The 16,498-nt window shown below is 46.4% G+C and overlaps 1 protein-coding gene across 1 annotated transcript in view; it reads left to right on the top strand.

Moving 5' to 3' along the window:
- The window catches only part of CFAP47 (cilia and flagella associated protein 47), a 2,734,468-nt gene that overhangs the window by 1,266,721 nt on the left and 1,451,249 nt on the right, over window positions 1-16,498 (top strand). The window contains exon 50 of the mRNA XM_086934611.1: window positions 12,059-12,196. Coding sequence (XP_086790737.1) covers window positions 12,059-12,196 — 138 coding nt within the window. The remainder of the gene's footprint in view (window positions 1-12,058; window positions 12,197-16,498) is intronic.

Genomic DNA, 16,498 nt, shown 5'->3' with positions numbered 1-16,498 from the left:
AAAATAAGTTTAATGTCAAAAGTACAGGGAGACCCAGGTCAGTTGTTCAATCACTTTAAGTTAACATCAAACGTATTTTGCAAAACAAGGATAAAAACTGGTAATGGAACAATAACAGCTGGTCTTTGAAAGCAGTTATTTTACAACCGGTAAGAGCAGGATTATGACTCCAAATAAGTATTATGTTGAGAGTGACAGCAGTAGTGTACAACAGGAGTTTGACCAGATGGTGTGGAAGCTCTGAATTTTCTTGATCTGTTATCGACCTTTAACAGCATTGATAATGCCCCACTGATAAATACAATGGAACAGCTTTAGATTGGGTTGTTGTATTGAAGTAGATTAAACCATTTCTTGTGAGAGAACGGAATCCTCTTCAATAGTTCACCCCTTAAATCAGCTTCACAAATGATAAATTGTGTATCAAACGGGGATCAACTAGTTGTGCTCGTTTTTTGCCAATCTGGTCCCATTTATAAGTTCACTTGATTAGTTTGTTATGCATTTGTTAAACTGTGCAGATGATACAGAAACCCTGGTGAATGTTACACCCAACCATAATGTTGCAAACTTTCTGAAGCCTTTAAATGGTGGCAAGAAAGTGATTTAAATTGTACCCCAAATAACTAGGGATCATGGTTGTGCAGACTCTGTGGTACACATGACTCAGGTCTTTTTGGCCAGTAGCCTTTGATGAGCATCATGACTCGGTGGACCAGAGAAAAAAGAAATCATAAACCCAAATTGTGCAATGAATCCATAATTTGTCATTAAACCTAGCACAGGATTCTTCACATAAGGAATCTACAACCAATATCAGGCCTTCTAACATCAAACGTATTTGCAAAACAAGGATAAAAACTGGTAATGGAACAATAACAGCTGATCTTTGAAAGCAGTTCAATCACACACAATCCAAGCAGTAGATGGGTATAACATCTAGGATTATTTGCTTCTTACTTGAAGCATCTGAAAGGCAAAGTCCTCATTTTATGCAGTACAATTTTGCATGGTGCTCACTACAAATTAACCTAAGTACACCCTGGCACTATTACCTTAGACAACCCTGATATCAACAGGAGAAATGTTTCTGTTCTGGCGAGAAAGGCAGTACTCAGGGTACTCATTTTACCGATCTCAGAAAGATGAAAGGCTGAGTGGACCCACCGGGATTTGAACCTGTGACCATGAGGTCGAAAACCAGCCCCTGCTGTGGATGCATTAGTGGACTGAGCCACCAGACACTGCTAATAACCATGCAAGATCGATTTATATTCAGAAAACCCATCAAACATTACTTTTTCCTATCTCAGAAAAAATGAACTATTTATGGCTGCACTAAATAAAAATTCTAAAAGCTGTTAGTTACAAACAGTATGCTAAATGGTTCTAGTTTCCTGGAGACACTTCAGGAAAAAAAACATAGCATTACATTATTATACACGTTTCCTGAGTAAGAGCAGAGGCAAACAAGGACACTTCAACCTCCTCAGGGATGGTTTCACAGCGAAGAAATCCAGAATTCACCTGCTCCGTACATCTATGCATTATTAATGCACCTAAATAGGCCAAGCCAACCAATCACTTTACAAAGGTGGCCATTTTAGCAACAATTGTAATGAACACAACAAAGATTTCTGCAGAAAAAGCCTTACCTGAGATGTGGGCATCTTACTGTAAGCAAAGAAAAGCACAGTGCATAAAAATAAGTGCTGCAGCACCACAAAGAACAGCATTCCTCTATCCAGACAAGAGCAGCAAACACTTCCTATCACTGTCAACCATCTGCCCAAACACTCCACCACCCTTGAGCGAGGTCTTTGATCAATACACCTCCGCCCAAAAGGTGACATGCCTTCTCATAATGAAATCCTTGCTTGAGGACAGAGATGACACCACTAACAATGGCAACTAGCCAGTAATGCATAGCTGGCTGCTTCTCAGCTCTACCAGTTCCACGTGTTCATTTCCATGTTTCTATAGCAACAGCACCTTAAAACACTAAATCTAAAGAGAGACATTTACAGTAAGGTAATTCAAGTAATGCAGACAGTCACAGCAAACAGTAAGCTAGGAGCATTGTTTCTTTGCCTCCCAGACTTTTTACAGGTGGTATATTCCACACATAAACTTTATTTAATGATGGTTTTAAAATATGACAGGTTTTGTAGCTATGAGAGCATTACGTTAACACCAACAGTTTAGGAGCTGGTTCAGTACACAGCTGGTTACTAGGTCTGTACAAAATTTCCAGCTATACTCATCTATCAATCATATTCACAATATTCCTTTGCATAAAAGGGGATGCTAACAATAAATACATTCATTAAATAAAAATGTGTTAATTAAATAAAATATTACTGGGAAATCATATAAAATTCAGTTATAAAAACATTTTTTACCAATGGCTGCCAATTACATAAAGATTATCAATTTAATAGAATATTCAGTATTAAAATGATGCAGAGCCCTAACCCTGGCACCACGCCTTTTGGCCAATAGCATCAAACATATACAATGGTGGCTTGGCCTTCCAAACCACTAAAGTGCTTTCCTGTGTTTGACAATAGCCCATAAGTACGTAGCCAAGACCCAGCAGACTGAAGGTCTGTCAAGCTGTTGGAAATGGGCCAATGCTTGTTTATGCTGTCTAAAATTCATTGAGCGCAGATATGGAGTCAATATTGATTATCTTTGTTGGGAATAACATAAACAAGAAAAAGAGTAAATGATGAACTGTTTGTTCTGAAACCCCATCACGTGGACAGCGAGACACATTTTTAAATGTGTGGGATTTAGCTGGCAAGTCCACCATGAATGGGATAACATTTAAGCGAAATCTAACCAAAATAAAGCAATGCTGCAAATTATGAACAAAGGTTAGATAGGATTGAGAATCACATCTTACTCAGGGTGCCCTATAATAAAGAAAGTGATTCAGAAAAGGGGATGGTGATGAACAGAGTGTCTGAATTAAGCAGACCACTCTTACCCAGTCCAAAGATCAGGGCTTGATCCATCACCGTTTTTTAGCTCACTGCACCATCCCAGCTCAGAACCTGGCTACATGCAAATTAGTCTGTTCCTGTCCCAGTGCATGATGGGAACAGGGCAAACCAAACTACCAAGCCAATTCTTATACTGGGAAGGAAACAAGCTACCGGGGATCGGTATGTGGCATTTCAGCCGTCGTCGGCCCGGCTTGCTTGAATCCTATTGGTGCAATGAGCAAGGGACTCACATCTGAGCATACCCTTCCACGCTTATGGTGGACAAAATGATTCAGAAAAGGGGGTGGTGATGAACAGAGTGTCTGAATTAAGCAGACCACTCTTACCCAGTCCAAAGATCAGGGCTTTATACATCACCGTTTTTTAGCTCACTGCACCATCCCAGCTCAGAACCTGGCTACATGCAAATTAGTCTGTTCCTGTCCCAGTGCATGATGGGAACAGGGCAAACCAAACTACCAAGCCAATTCTTATACTGGGAAGGAAACAAGCTACCGGGGACCGGTTTCTGGCATTTCAGCCGTCGTTGGCCCGGCTTGCTTGAATCCTGATGGTGCAATGAGCAAGGGACTCACATCTGAGCATACCCTTCCACGCTTATGGTGGACAAAATGATTCAGAAAAGGGGGTGGTGATGAACAGAGTGTCTGAATTAAGCAGACCACTCTTACCCAGTCCAAAGATCAGGGCTTGATCCATCACCGTTTTTAGCTCACTGCACCATCCCAGCTCAGAACCTGGCTACATGCAAATTAGTCTGTTCCTGTCCCAGTGCATGATGGGAACAGGGCAAACCAAACTACCAAGCCAATTCTTATACTGGGAAGGAAACAAGCTACCGGGGACCGGTTTCTGGCATTTCAGCCGTCGTCGGCCCGGCTTGCTTGAATCCTGATGGTGCAATGAGCAAGGGACTCACATCTGAGCATACCCTTCCACGCTTATGGTGGACAAAATGATTCAGAAAAGGGGGTGGTGATGAACAGAGTGTCTGAATTAAGCAGACCACTCTTACCCAGTCCAAAGATCAGGGCTTGATCCATCACCGTTTTTTAGCTCACTGCACCATCCCAGCTCAGAACCTGGCTACATGCAAATTAGTCTGTTCCTGTCCCAGTGCATGATGGGAACAGGGCAAACCAAACTACCAAGCCAATTCTTATACTGGGAAGGAAACAAGCTACCGGTGATCGGTTTGTGGCATTTCAGCCGTCGTCGGCCCGGCTTGCTTGAATCCTATTGGTGCAATGAGCAAGGGACTCACATCTGAGCATACCCTTCCACGCTTATGGTGGACAAAATGATTCAGAAAAGGGGGTGGTGATGAACAGAGTGTCTGAATTAAGCAGACCACTCTTACCCAGTCCAAAGATCAGGGCTTGATACATCACCGTTTTTTAGCTCACTGCACCATCCCAGCTCAGAACCTGGCTACATGCAAATTAGTCTGTTCCTGTCCCAGTGCATGATGGGAACAGGGCAAACCAAACTACCAAGCCAATTCTTATACTGGGAAGGAAACAAGCTACCGGGGACCGGTTTCTGGCATTTCAGCCGTCGTTGGCCCGGCTTGCTTGAATCCTGATGGTGCAATGAGCAAGGGACTCACATCTGAGCATACCCTTCCACGCTTATGGTGGACAAAATGATTCAGAAAAGGGGGTGGTGATGAACAGAGTGTCTGAATTAAGCAGACCACTCTTACCCAGTCCAAAGATCAGTTCTTGATCCATCACCGTTTTTTAGCTCACTGCACCATCCCAGCTCAGAACCTGGCTACATGCAAATTAGTCTGTTCCTGTCCCACTGCACCATCAGGATTCAAGCAAGCTGGGCCGAAGACGGCTGAAATGCCAGAAACCGGTCCCCCGTAGCTTGTCTCCTTTCTGGTGAAGAATTGGTCTGCAGCCTTTGATGTGCATTTGGTGACCCTGCCTACCTCGAGTTTACGCGAGGGCCGCCATCTTCATTGTTGTTGTTGCCTCGTAGCACCTCCTCCACAGCCCGCCCCGCCTCCCAGCTGACCCTCCTTCCCACGGACTACACATCTCGCTCCTAGCCTCGCTAGCGCTGTGACCCCTCTGGCGCTTTCGGAAGTGGTCGCTCCCCCACAAGAGCTCCTGCCTGGTATCGTACCGCGCTCCCTTCCTCCTACTCTAACATTGCCAAAAGCAGCATAGCGCCTCATAATTGGATAGCGCTATAGCGCGAGTGCCTCTAGATTGTAATTGTAACATTTTGCATCGCTTTAAGTACATTTACCGCTGCGCTGTGCCTGAAGCCCGCATTATTTGTATTTTCATTGTATTGTGTGTGTTTCATTGCATACTGTATACTGTACTGCACGCCTCATTGCCTAATTAGTCTGCCGCCTTTGATGTGCATTTGTTGACCCTGCCTACCTCGAGTTTACGCGAGGGCCGCCATCTTCATTGTTGTTGTTGCCTCGTAGCACCTCCTCCACAGCCCACCCCGCCTCCCAGCTGACCCTCCTTCCCACGGACTACACATCTCGCTCCTAGCCTCGCTAGCGCTGTGACCCCTCTGGCGCTTTCGGAAGTGGTCGCTCCCCCACAAGAGCTCCTGCCTGGTATCGTACCGCGCTCCCTGCCTCCTACTCTAACATTGCCAAAAGCAGCATAGCGCCTCATAATTGGATAGCGCTATAGCGCGAGTGCCTCTAGATTGTAATTGTACCATTTTGCATCGCTTTAAGTACATTTACCGCTGCGCTGTGCCTGAAGCCCGCATTATTTGTATTTTCATTGTATTGTGTGTGTTTCATTGCATACTGTATACTGTACTGCACGCCGCATTGCCTAATTAGTCTGCAGCCTTTGATGTGCATTTGGTGACCCTGCCTACCTCGAGTTTACGCGAGGGCCGCCATCTTCATTGTTGTTGTTGCCTCGTAGCACCTCCTCCACAGCCCGCCCCGCCTCCCAGCTGACCCTCCTTCGCCCCTCCCCTTCCACCATCCACATATGACAGGTGCTCTTGCGCGCAGCGTTCACGCGCAGCAATCGCGCCCCAGTTGCGCCGAAGGTGCGCCAAAGGTAAGCCTGTCTACGCCTATCTGCGCCAAGCCCGCGCCCAGCGCCAGACCCCCGGGCCCCCGTATCACCCACCCCTCCCGCATTACATACGACGCCACCACCCTCTTAGCCCTAAACCCCGGTCGACTCCCCAACTGCGCCCTAGCCGCTCCTGGACACACCCATGGACCCTTCTCTTGCAACTCCTGCAAGTTCGACGGCACCAAGAACAACTCCTCATCCACGAACACAAAACAGATATCTGACACCAACCACCTACAATGCATCCTGCTCAACACCCGCTCGGTCCACAGACACGCCATCGACCTTTGGAATCTACTAGACACCATCTCTCCGGACGTCGCCTTCCTAACAGAAACATGGATGAACGCCTCATCAGCCCCAGACATCTCCATTGCCATCCCGGAAGGCTACAAGATCATCCGAAAGGACCGCATCAAGCAAACAGGAGGAGGCATCGCCATTGTTCATAAGAATTCCATCCGCATCTCAACCATCTCAGACGTCAACCTTGCCAGCGCCGAACACCTTCACTTCCAGATCCACACCGACCCCATGACCACACTCAGAGGCACCCTCCTCTACCGGCCTCCAGGACCCCGTGCACAATTCAGTGATGACATCACTGACTTTATCACCCCACATGCCCTCCCCTCCGAGGACTACATTCTATTGGGAGACCTCAATTTTCACCTGGAAAAGAGCAATGACAGTAACGCCACCACCCTTCTGGACAATCTCGTCAACCTCGGACTCAAACAACTCGTCAATACCCCCACCCACAATGCATGTCACACACTCGACCCTATCTTCACCTCCAGCAAACATGTCTCCTTCAGTCACACCACAGTTCTCCATTGGACGGACCACAGCTGCGTTCACTTCATCTACAATAAGACCACAACCCACAACCATCCTCAACCTACTCTGCGAAGAAACTGGAACAAAATCACCACCGACCAGATCTCCTCATCGCTTCTTCAAAACCCCCCTGCCCACTCATCGAACGCCAACCAAGCAGCCATTAACCTCACTCAATGGCTAACCAACAGCGCCGACATCCTAGCACCGTTGAAAAAATGCCAAATCAAACTAGGCAGAAAAAACGCCTCCTGGTTCAACGATGATCTTAAGAAATCTAAGAAACTCTGCCGCTCCCTCGAGAAGGCCTGGAAAAAAGACCCAAACACCGGCACCAAGGACGCCTTCAAAAACGCTACCCGCATTCACCACCAACTAATCCGGTCTGCCAAGAAAGCCGCATTCAAAGACCGACTAGATAACAACGCCCACAACAGCAAGGAATAATTCAACATCGTCAAAGAATTTACCAACCCCTCAGCCAACTCCAACAACATCACCCCCTCTCAAGCCCTTTGCGACTCCCTAGCTTCGTTCTTCCACGACAAAATCGCAGACATCCACAACAGCTTCGACAACCAACCCGGAGACCAACCCACCCAACCTTCTGCCGTACCTTCACCCCCCTTGAACATCCTCAACGACTGGAACCCAATCTCCACTGAGGACACAATCCGCCTGATGAACTCCATCCACTCAGGATCCCCCACAGACCCTTGCCCTCACCACATCTTCAACAAAGCAGACTCCATCATAGCACCACACCTCCGAGACGTCATCAACTGCTCCCTCAACTCCGCCACCTTCCCGGAAAGCTGGAAACACGCAGAACTCAGCGCCCTTCTGAAAAAACCCACAGCTGACCCCACCGAACTCAAAAACTACCGCCCCATCTCGCTCCTTCCATTCCCGGCCAAAGTCATCGAGAAAGCTATCAACAACCAGCTCGCCGCCTTCCTCGAAACCAACAAATCCCTCGACTCCTCACAGTCCGGCTTCCGAGCCAAACACAGCACTGAGACCGCCCTCATCGCAGCAACAGACGACATTCGAACTCTACTGGACAATGGAGACACGGTCGCCCTCATCCTCCTCGACCTCTCCGCAGCCTTCGACACAGTCTGTTATAGCACCCTATTACAATGCCTCAGAAACATCGGAATCCAAGGAAAAGCACTGGAATGGATCACCTCGTTCCTCACCGGAAGAACTCAAAGAGTCCGCCTCCCACCATTCAAATCAGAGGCCACTGGAGTTATCTGCGGTGTGCCACAAGGTTCTTCACTAAGCCCCACCCTCTTCAACGTATACATGAGCCCCCTCGCGGCCATCGCACGCCAACACAACCTCAACATCATCTCCTATGCTGATGACACCCAACTGATCCTCTCACTCACCAATGACCCGAACACCGCCAAAACCAACCTACATGAAGGAATGAAAAAAGTAGCCGAGTGGATGAAGCACAGCCGTCTGAAACTTAACTCAGATAAAACAGAAGTCCTTATCCTAGGTACCTCCCCCTCCGCCTGGGACGACTCTTGGTGGCCAGAGGCCCTTGAAAAAGCACCCATCCCGACGGACCACGCACGGAACCTGGGCGTCATCCTGGACTCCTCACTCTCAATGAACAGACAAGTCAACGCCGTTTCATCATCTTGCTTCAACATTCTTCGCATGCTCAAAAAAACATTTCGTTGGATCCCCACCGAAACTAGAAAAACGGTCACCCACGCACTGGTCACGAGCCGCCTAGACTACGAAACACCCTATACGCCGGTACCACCGCAAAACTCCAGAAAAAACTCCAACACATCCAGAACGCTTCAGCCAGACTCATACTAGACATCCCGCGTAAAGACCACATTTCCGGTCACCTGAAAAACCTCCACTGGCTCCCTGTCAATAAGAGGATTACATTCCGCCTCCTAACCCACGCACACAAAGCACTTTACGAACTTGGACCCGAATGCCTCAACACACGACTTTCCTTCTACACCCCCTCCCGCCAGCTACGATCCTCCAACCAAGCCTTTGCTACTGTACCTCGCATCAACAAAACCACCATGGGAGGAAGATCCTTCTCCTACCTGGCAGCTAAAACCTGGAACTCACTTCCCACTCACCTTCGCCTCACTCAGAACCACCTAGCATTCAGAAAGCAACTTAAAACTTGGATATTCGACAAATAATTCCCCCCCCTTCTTCAAGCGCCTTGAGACCCTCTGGGTATGTAGCGCGCTATATAAATTATTTGACTTGACTTGACTTGGCTTGGTAGTTTAGTCTGCCCTGTTCCCATGATGCACTGGGCCAGGGACAGACTGATTTGCATATAGCCAGGTTCTGAGCTGGGATCGTGCAGTGAGATAAATAACGGTGATGGATCAAGCCCTGATCTTTGGACTGGGTAAGAGTGGTCTGCTTAATTCAGACACTCTGTTCATCACCACCCCCTTTTCTGAATCTATAATAAAGAAATACACTAAAAAAATGTGTTCACTTCCCGTCTAATAGCAGCTGCGTTTTCTCAAAAGATATTGTTTCAATTTGGTTTTAGGGAAGGTAACACAAACTAACAGTCTCAAACAATCTCTACAGGCCCATACTTGCCAATATGGATCTCACATATCTCATCCATGGTATTGCTTTGGCATGATCCAATTTAAGGCAATCTCTTAATACTGCTTGATTTAAATCAATGTCTCACTCTTCCTAATAGAAAGTCACAATAACAGAGGGGCCAATTTAACAGCATCACTAATATAAGAGGAACAAAGCTCATTATGGCATATAAAATTGGAACGGCTTTAAGGGGAACCTAAATTAGCCTTTCTGCAAAGGAGTGTTCTATGCAATGTAAAAAATCTATGTTTGCTATTCCCCAAATTGCTGCCCCAAAGGGGACTGCCACCTTAGCCTTAGAGGAATAAATCTGTAGCATTTCAGGGATAGGTTCGTTCTCCACCTTTTTGAAATTTAAAGACAAGTGCAACACCTCTCTCCAGATGCAGGGCTCTATTGCTCGCCATATGCTTCCATGAAGAATTCCCATCAAATAAGACTCCAGGTATGGAAAAGAGTCAACCTCCTCCACTCTGTGCTGGGCAAGATAAAATACTTGGCACTTCTTTGATGGTGAACCTGCGATTAATACAAATAAATTGGACTGATTGACATGCAGGTCCAGGCAAAGCATGAACCCAGCAAATTCTTCTATGAGACTTTCCAGTGCTCTAGAAGTACACGCCACGAGTACTGCATCATCTACATAGAAGAAAATCGGGGGGGGGGGTCTTACCCCCTTCAATATACTGTACATCCTTAGTGCATTTTCCTAGCCCATTCTCTTCCCCATTGGTGTACAGGCAAAACAAGAATGGAGAGAGCACGCATCCTTGTCTAAATCCGCGCTTGATGCCAAATGGCTTATTGCATTCCCCACCTCTGCCAAACCTAACACTAGCTGTGACCCCTGCCATAAAGCTGCCTAATAAAATTGATGAATGCGGTATCAGTTCCCATGGTGATCATGATATCCCATAACTTACTATGAGCCACACAATCGAATGGGACTGATAGGTCCATGAACGCCATGTACATAGAACCCGTTTTTGCAATTGTGTATTTAGGAACCACCATATATAGGTTTAGGCATTGGTCAGTGGCCCCTTTGTATTTTCTAAAACCAAATTGAACCTTAGAACCGCATTGCTTCTCCTACCCAATCCTCCAATCTGTTTAGGAGTAGGCAGCCCATTAGCTTGGCTGTTCTATCTATCAATGATATCGACCTGTATTTTTTAGGGTCTCCACTATCCTGTTTTTTGTAGATGGGTTCAATGGTGGAGTGCTTCCATGAATGGGGGGTACCCTCGTTGGAATCTAATTTGTGTAATTCATACAAAGTCGCATTGAAATGTCAAAAAGTACGTTTGCAGGAAATTTTGCACATTTATTTAGTGCAGAGGACTGGTTCGAGCAGAAACTTTTTTGCAGGAGCCAGTTCAAGCAACAAACGCCACAAAATGCTTTTTGCATGCAACATGTCTCATAGCAGGTACTTTGATTAACTTTTGACTGGGAAGTATGCCCTCTCATCCACTCAGAATAACATAAGGGCATTTTGTGTATTTTAGGTATTACTTCACTTAATTTTCACCATAGTTTATAATTTTTAGAAAAGTAAATTGCACAGTGTTGCATACCCTTAGTGGTAACATAGGCATAGCCTTTACGACCTTTTAAAGACAAAGATTTCTCCTACTGCCACTTGCTGTGGAGATGCACTTTTTGAGTAGGTGGAACTTACATTCTCCGGAGAACAATTCTTCCTTCCCTGTTGAGGCCGAACTGAAATATAGCCTTCTTTCCTAAAACGGAAAAGAGAACAGGAAGAAAATCCTGGGAAAGTACAGACGTGAAAAAAAGCGCACACAGTAAGTCTGGGATGTTTCTATTCCTTGAGGCAGGTTTGCAAAACGTATATCCAAATCAAGTCCAGTTCTGGTAGCAGGACTTGTTTTTGGACTGAAATAATATATGCTGATACACTTTTTTCTTCGCACCACACACAATCTGGTTTACAGCACTGGCTAATTTAAACATCAGTACTTGTTCATTACCAAGTGGAAATTCAAGGGGGAGAACATGGCGTCTGGGGAAACCATATTGTTAGGGAGATTAGTCCGTGATGGAATATAAGATTGCTTTACTCCCGGAAACCCTGTCACAGCCCGACACGCGCGCAGGCAGCAAGGCACGCTCTAAAGTATACATGAAAAATTACTTTGGAAGGAAAGTAAATAGGGACTGTCATCCATGGCTGATAAGCCTTCTAAAGGCTAATTTGCCTGCATTGGCCACCATTGGACTGTAATTATTTCACATGAGCGGCTGGCAGATTTACCCTTTACGAGAGAGGATGTGAACACGGACACATTCCCTTGCACACGACATTTCCGCGCTGCGATCCGTTTTAATTGGAGGCTGACGCCTGCACCTATCAGCCGCGGCGCGTGCTTGCGCGCCTCGAGCCAATGCAGGGGTCCTGCACGAGGCCGCCTGGCAGCCCCTCTTTTTAAAACCAACGCCCCGGTTAATACAACATCTGCTGCCTGTTTGTTTTAGGTGTCATTTCATTTGTGGCGGAAGAGGGGAGAGAACCGCAGCCCCAGCATTACGACACGTCGGAGGAGACAGATGGCGAACGGGCCCGTCAGAAGTCGTCAGCCAAGACAGCAGCAGCCGTTGGCGCGTCGAGCACTGGTACGTTTATCACCGTGAATAATTGTATTACCAGCGCCCGTAAACATTTTTCATTTCCCCGCCAGAGCACGGTTAGCAGCGTTTCACATGAGCACCCCCAACGAATATGGCACACAGGCGTAGAAAGCAGGGCCGGACTGGGGAACCTAAAGCAGTCCTGGTAAAATGATCCAACCAGCCACACTCCCTTCATAGCCTTACTCTATATCTGTCTTTCCATCCATCCAGCCACCCCCCCCCACCCGTCCATCCACCAACTCATTCACCCACTCATTCACCCGTCCATCCACCCACTCATTCTCCCGTCCATCCACACACTCATTCTCCCGTCCATCCACCCACTCATTCACCCACACACCTATCCACCTATTCATCGATCCACCCGCCCACCGATCCATCCATCCATCCATCCATCCATCCATCATCTCTCTCTGTCTCCTTCTCTCCTCTCTTGCTGGACACTTCTCTCTTCCTCCCTCCCTCCCTCTCACTCTTTCTATCTTGCACGCTCGAGTGCCTTCTGTAGTTGATCTCAGAGGAAAGCAACTGGTAGCAGGAGCAGTTCTTAGCTTTCAAAACAGGCATCCAAGGGTTGCAGCTCACCGAGAAATGCCAGGTGGAATAAAAGGCCCCTTCAAACCAGTTTAGAAAGTTACTAGTGTGAAAAGGATGGCTTTTTCTACATGTTGGTGTTGGTGAGTTTTACTTCAGACTTGGGTGCGAGTTAAATTTGGTTATTCCGTCCTGACTCACAGCGTATTTTCAATATGTAGGTATGTTTTCTTCCAGTTAAGCTGTGAAACAACCCTGAATGTTCAGCTCTTGTCACTAAGCTTAATATTTGATTTTATGCTTCTTATTACAGGCTGGCAATAAGGTTAATTTGTCTAAGCAGGCTTGATGTACAGAACATTTTCTTTCAGTTGATTATTTACTCCAGGCGTGTGGCTTACTCCTGTATTCGAAACTACACACGGAGCATGCTTTGACGATCAGGCATGGACGTTCAGGTGTAACACATCTAAGGGTAAATATACAACTTCAGAGAAAAAGCTTTGTGAAACAGGCCTCGATTGTCGGGTGCAGGCGTGGATAACACAAGAGAAAGATACAACCAATTATAGAAAGCCTTTGCGAATTGAGCCTGTTGCATCTCATGTGCAGTAGCTGGAGTTAGGAGTTCCATTTCTAAGTATTGATGCAGTTGGGAAAGCAACCAATGGACTTAAAATACATGGACATTTTGACTTCTCCATGTGAACATCAGACTTTTTTTGCTGGCCATTGATTATGTGAGGTTAGGTGGCTCTAGTAATGAAGAAATATTTCACCATAATGCACTTTCGCAGCGCCAACACAGACATTCTGGGGGCAAACGCAGGTGAGACGAAGGCGATTAATGTTTTTTTGTCCACACTTGAGGGAGGGTGACATTGGGGATAGAGTTCAAGATGGGGGAGTAGGCGGTTCCCTCAGTGAGGTACTTGAGAGCTACACATGACCCTGCTTTTAGGCAGTGCAATCAAGTAGATGATAATTTAATGAACAAAAATACTCGCATTGTCAAAAAAACTTCTTTATAGCGGACAATAATTATACTGCAGCATTCTGTACAGTGTGCTGCTGGGATATACTGCTGCTGAGTTCCTCGCTTTCTTCTCATTTCCCTGGGCCCAGGCGGCCCTGACATCGTGTCTCTCTGGGGTCCAAGGCCATGCTCTAGGGAGGTGGGTGGATTAAATCCTGAGTTGTGATGATTTTAGTCAACTTCCTGACAAGATGCAAGTAGTCTTGCATAACCATCACCACTGGATGTTTATTCTCTCAGGGGTCAGACGTTTAATATTTTAATGGTAAAAGCTGGAATGTTTGTGACTCCGCAAAAGTAGAGGCCCCGAAAGAAAAGAACACCAAGCATTAGAAAAGCCAATTGGTCTTACATTTGAGACTTATTGGCTTTGCAAATGGTGTTTCGTGAAGTTGTAAGGCATCCTTGGTGCTGTGCAGCATGACTAAAAAGGAGTTCAAAAGAAAATGGATGACATGGCCAACCACATCATTTTGCAGATGTGCTGACTTTGCTTGTGCAATCCTACAAAATGACGCAGGGGCTTTTTATTTTGTTTGTTTGTTCTAATCCATACCAGATCAGTAAGTACAAAAGAAAACAAAAGTGCTAAGGCTTTTTTTTTTGGAAATGGGTGCGGAAAGCAAATTATTCGGAAAGAGAGCAACGTGGAGCATGGGGTGAGAAAATCAAATGGGCAAGAGAGAGCAACGTGGATGTTTGGGGAGAGAACCACAGGCAAGAAAGCAATGTAAAGAGGTGAAGCACACAAGGGCGAGTGCATCTAGGGTACAGGGCTGTAAGGGAAGCAAGAGAGCAACATGCGTGAGAAAAGCAAACTGACTGTAGAAGATAGATGGGGGGGAGTTCGAGCAAGAAAGCAATGTGGCAGAGAAGTGCGTGAGAGCAAGGGCCTGATGCAGGGGGCAAGAAGTAGCACATAGATGAGAGAGAGCAACAAGGACCATGGTGGGGGAAGAGAAGTATACGAAGGAGATAGTTGGAAAACACATGTACTCTTGTGGAGTGGTTAACCAAACTAGAAATGTAGTGCCTGATAAATAAGCAGTGGAATGACACAAATGATGTGCCATGTTCCTGGGGAGAGACAAACACAAGAAGAGAAAGTAGGTCATAAGCTAAAGAGCTTGGCGAGTCCTAAAATGTTTTTCATTCTCCAGCTGCACCAGACTATCTTCTAGATTTTCAGGAGTCAGAGCATGATACTGAATTTCACTAGATCTAAGAGATCTCCAAGCAAGAGCACCTTCGGATGAACATAGTCCTCAGACTTTCCATGTACCAGAACACCCTGGAAACCATTCCGGGCTTGAAACTCCAGAACCAGATGTATAACTACTCCAAGGAATAGGTAGTTCTCTAGAAGATCATAACCTGGCAGAAGCCGCACTTCTCAATGACCAAGATACTAGTCAGAGAGTCCCCCTGCTGAGACATCTCAGAATGAGCAGAGAATCTAGCTGGAGTAGCCATCCTCAAAACCTTCATGGTTCAGAACTCACTGTCCTATTGATGAACAAGTTACTTGCCTTCAATAATGCACTATTTGGTAGAGACGATATTTAGCTGCAGATTCCTTACCTTTGAATTTCCCGGGGATCAGACTGGAGCCAGAAGGTTTTGCATGAGCAGTACCCTTGTGCCTCATTTGGTGGTGGTGGTCAGCTCTGCGCGGTATCATCGGGGTCGTCTGCGGTAGAAGTGACACCCACGTCACCTATATAGATGCTACTTCAGGACGCTGACGTCCATTACTTTTCACATCTTTCCATGCTAGGAGCGCAGAGCCATGAAGTGCACTGACACTGGCATGTCCAAACTAGGGCCCTGAAAGGGATTAACCCTAACATCAGAGATCTATCTACAGTGTGGGGAGAATAGGTAGGAAGGTAAGGAATCAGCAGCTAGATATTGTCTCTACCAGATAATGCGTTACTGAAGAAACATCTAGCAGCAGATTGCTCACCTTTGAATAGATACTCAAGCAAAACCGTCCCCGGTGGTGGGATGTGGACAGATTCTAAACTAGAAGGTTCTGAGGCCTGAACAGGCAAACTGTCCCTCCCTACATACCTGGCTGTCACAGCAGTAGTGTTTGGTAAACTTGTGCAGGGATGCCCGTGTTGCTGACTGGCAGATGTCCAGGATTGGGACTCCACGTGCTAATGCAGTGGTAGCAGCTTTAGTGTGGAATGAGCCCTTAAGCCTTCAGGGAGATGCTTCTCAGCCAGTGCCTAACAGATTTTTATACAGAGAATGATCCAGTGCCTAATGGTTCATTTCTGTACCACTGACCCTTCTTCGCTCCAACATATCCCACGAATAGTTGGTCATCCACCCAGAACTCTCATGTGCACAAGGAAGAACGTCAACGCTCTTTTGGGGTTGAGACAGTGGAGTCGCTCCTCTTTTTTTTTTTTGAGGGATGTGAAAGAGCATAGAAAGTGGGCAATTTGCAGGATTGGCCACATGGAATGATGTTACCACTTTCAGCAAGAAAGAGACCCTAGCGCAAATCACCAGTTTGTCTGGAAATACATACAGGAATAGAGACCTGAATGACAAAGCCTGCAGCTCACTCACCCTACGGGCAGTTGTTATTGCCACTAGAAAGGCTGTCTTGATGATGAGCTGCTGGAGGGGACATTTATGAAGAGGTTTGAAAGGGGCACACATTAAGAAAATGAGAACTACATTACGGTCTCACTGAGGCA

Source organism: Lissotriton vulgaris, chromosome 8, assembly GCF_964263255.1.
Source record: "Lissotriton vulgaris chromosome 8, aLisVul1.2, whole genome shotgun sequence".
NCBI classification, from domain to species: Eukaryota; Metazoa; Chordata; class Amphibia; order Caudata; family Salamandridae; genus Lissotriton; species Lissotriton vulgaris.
The sequence above is the reverse complement of the archived record's forward strand: the minus strand, read 5'-3'. Positions and strand labels throughout refer to the sequence as shown.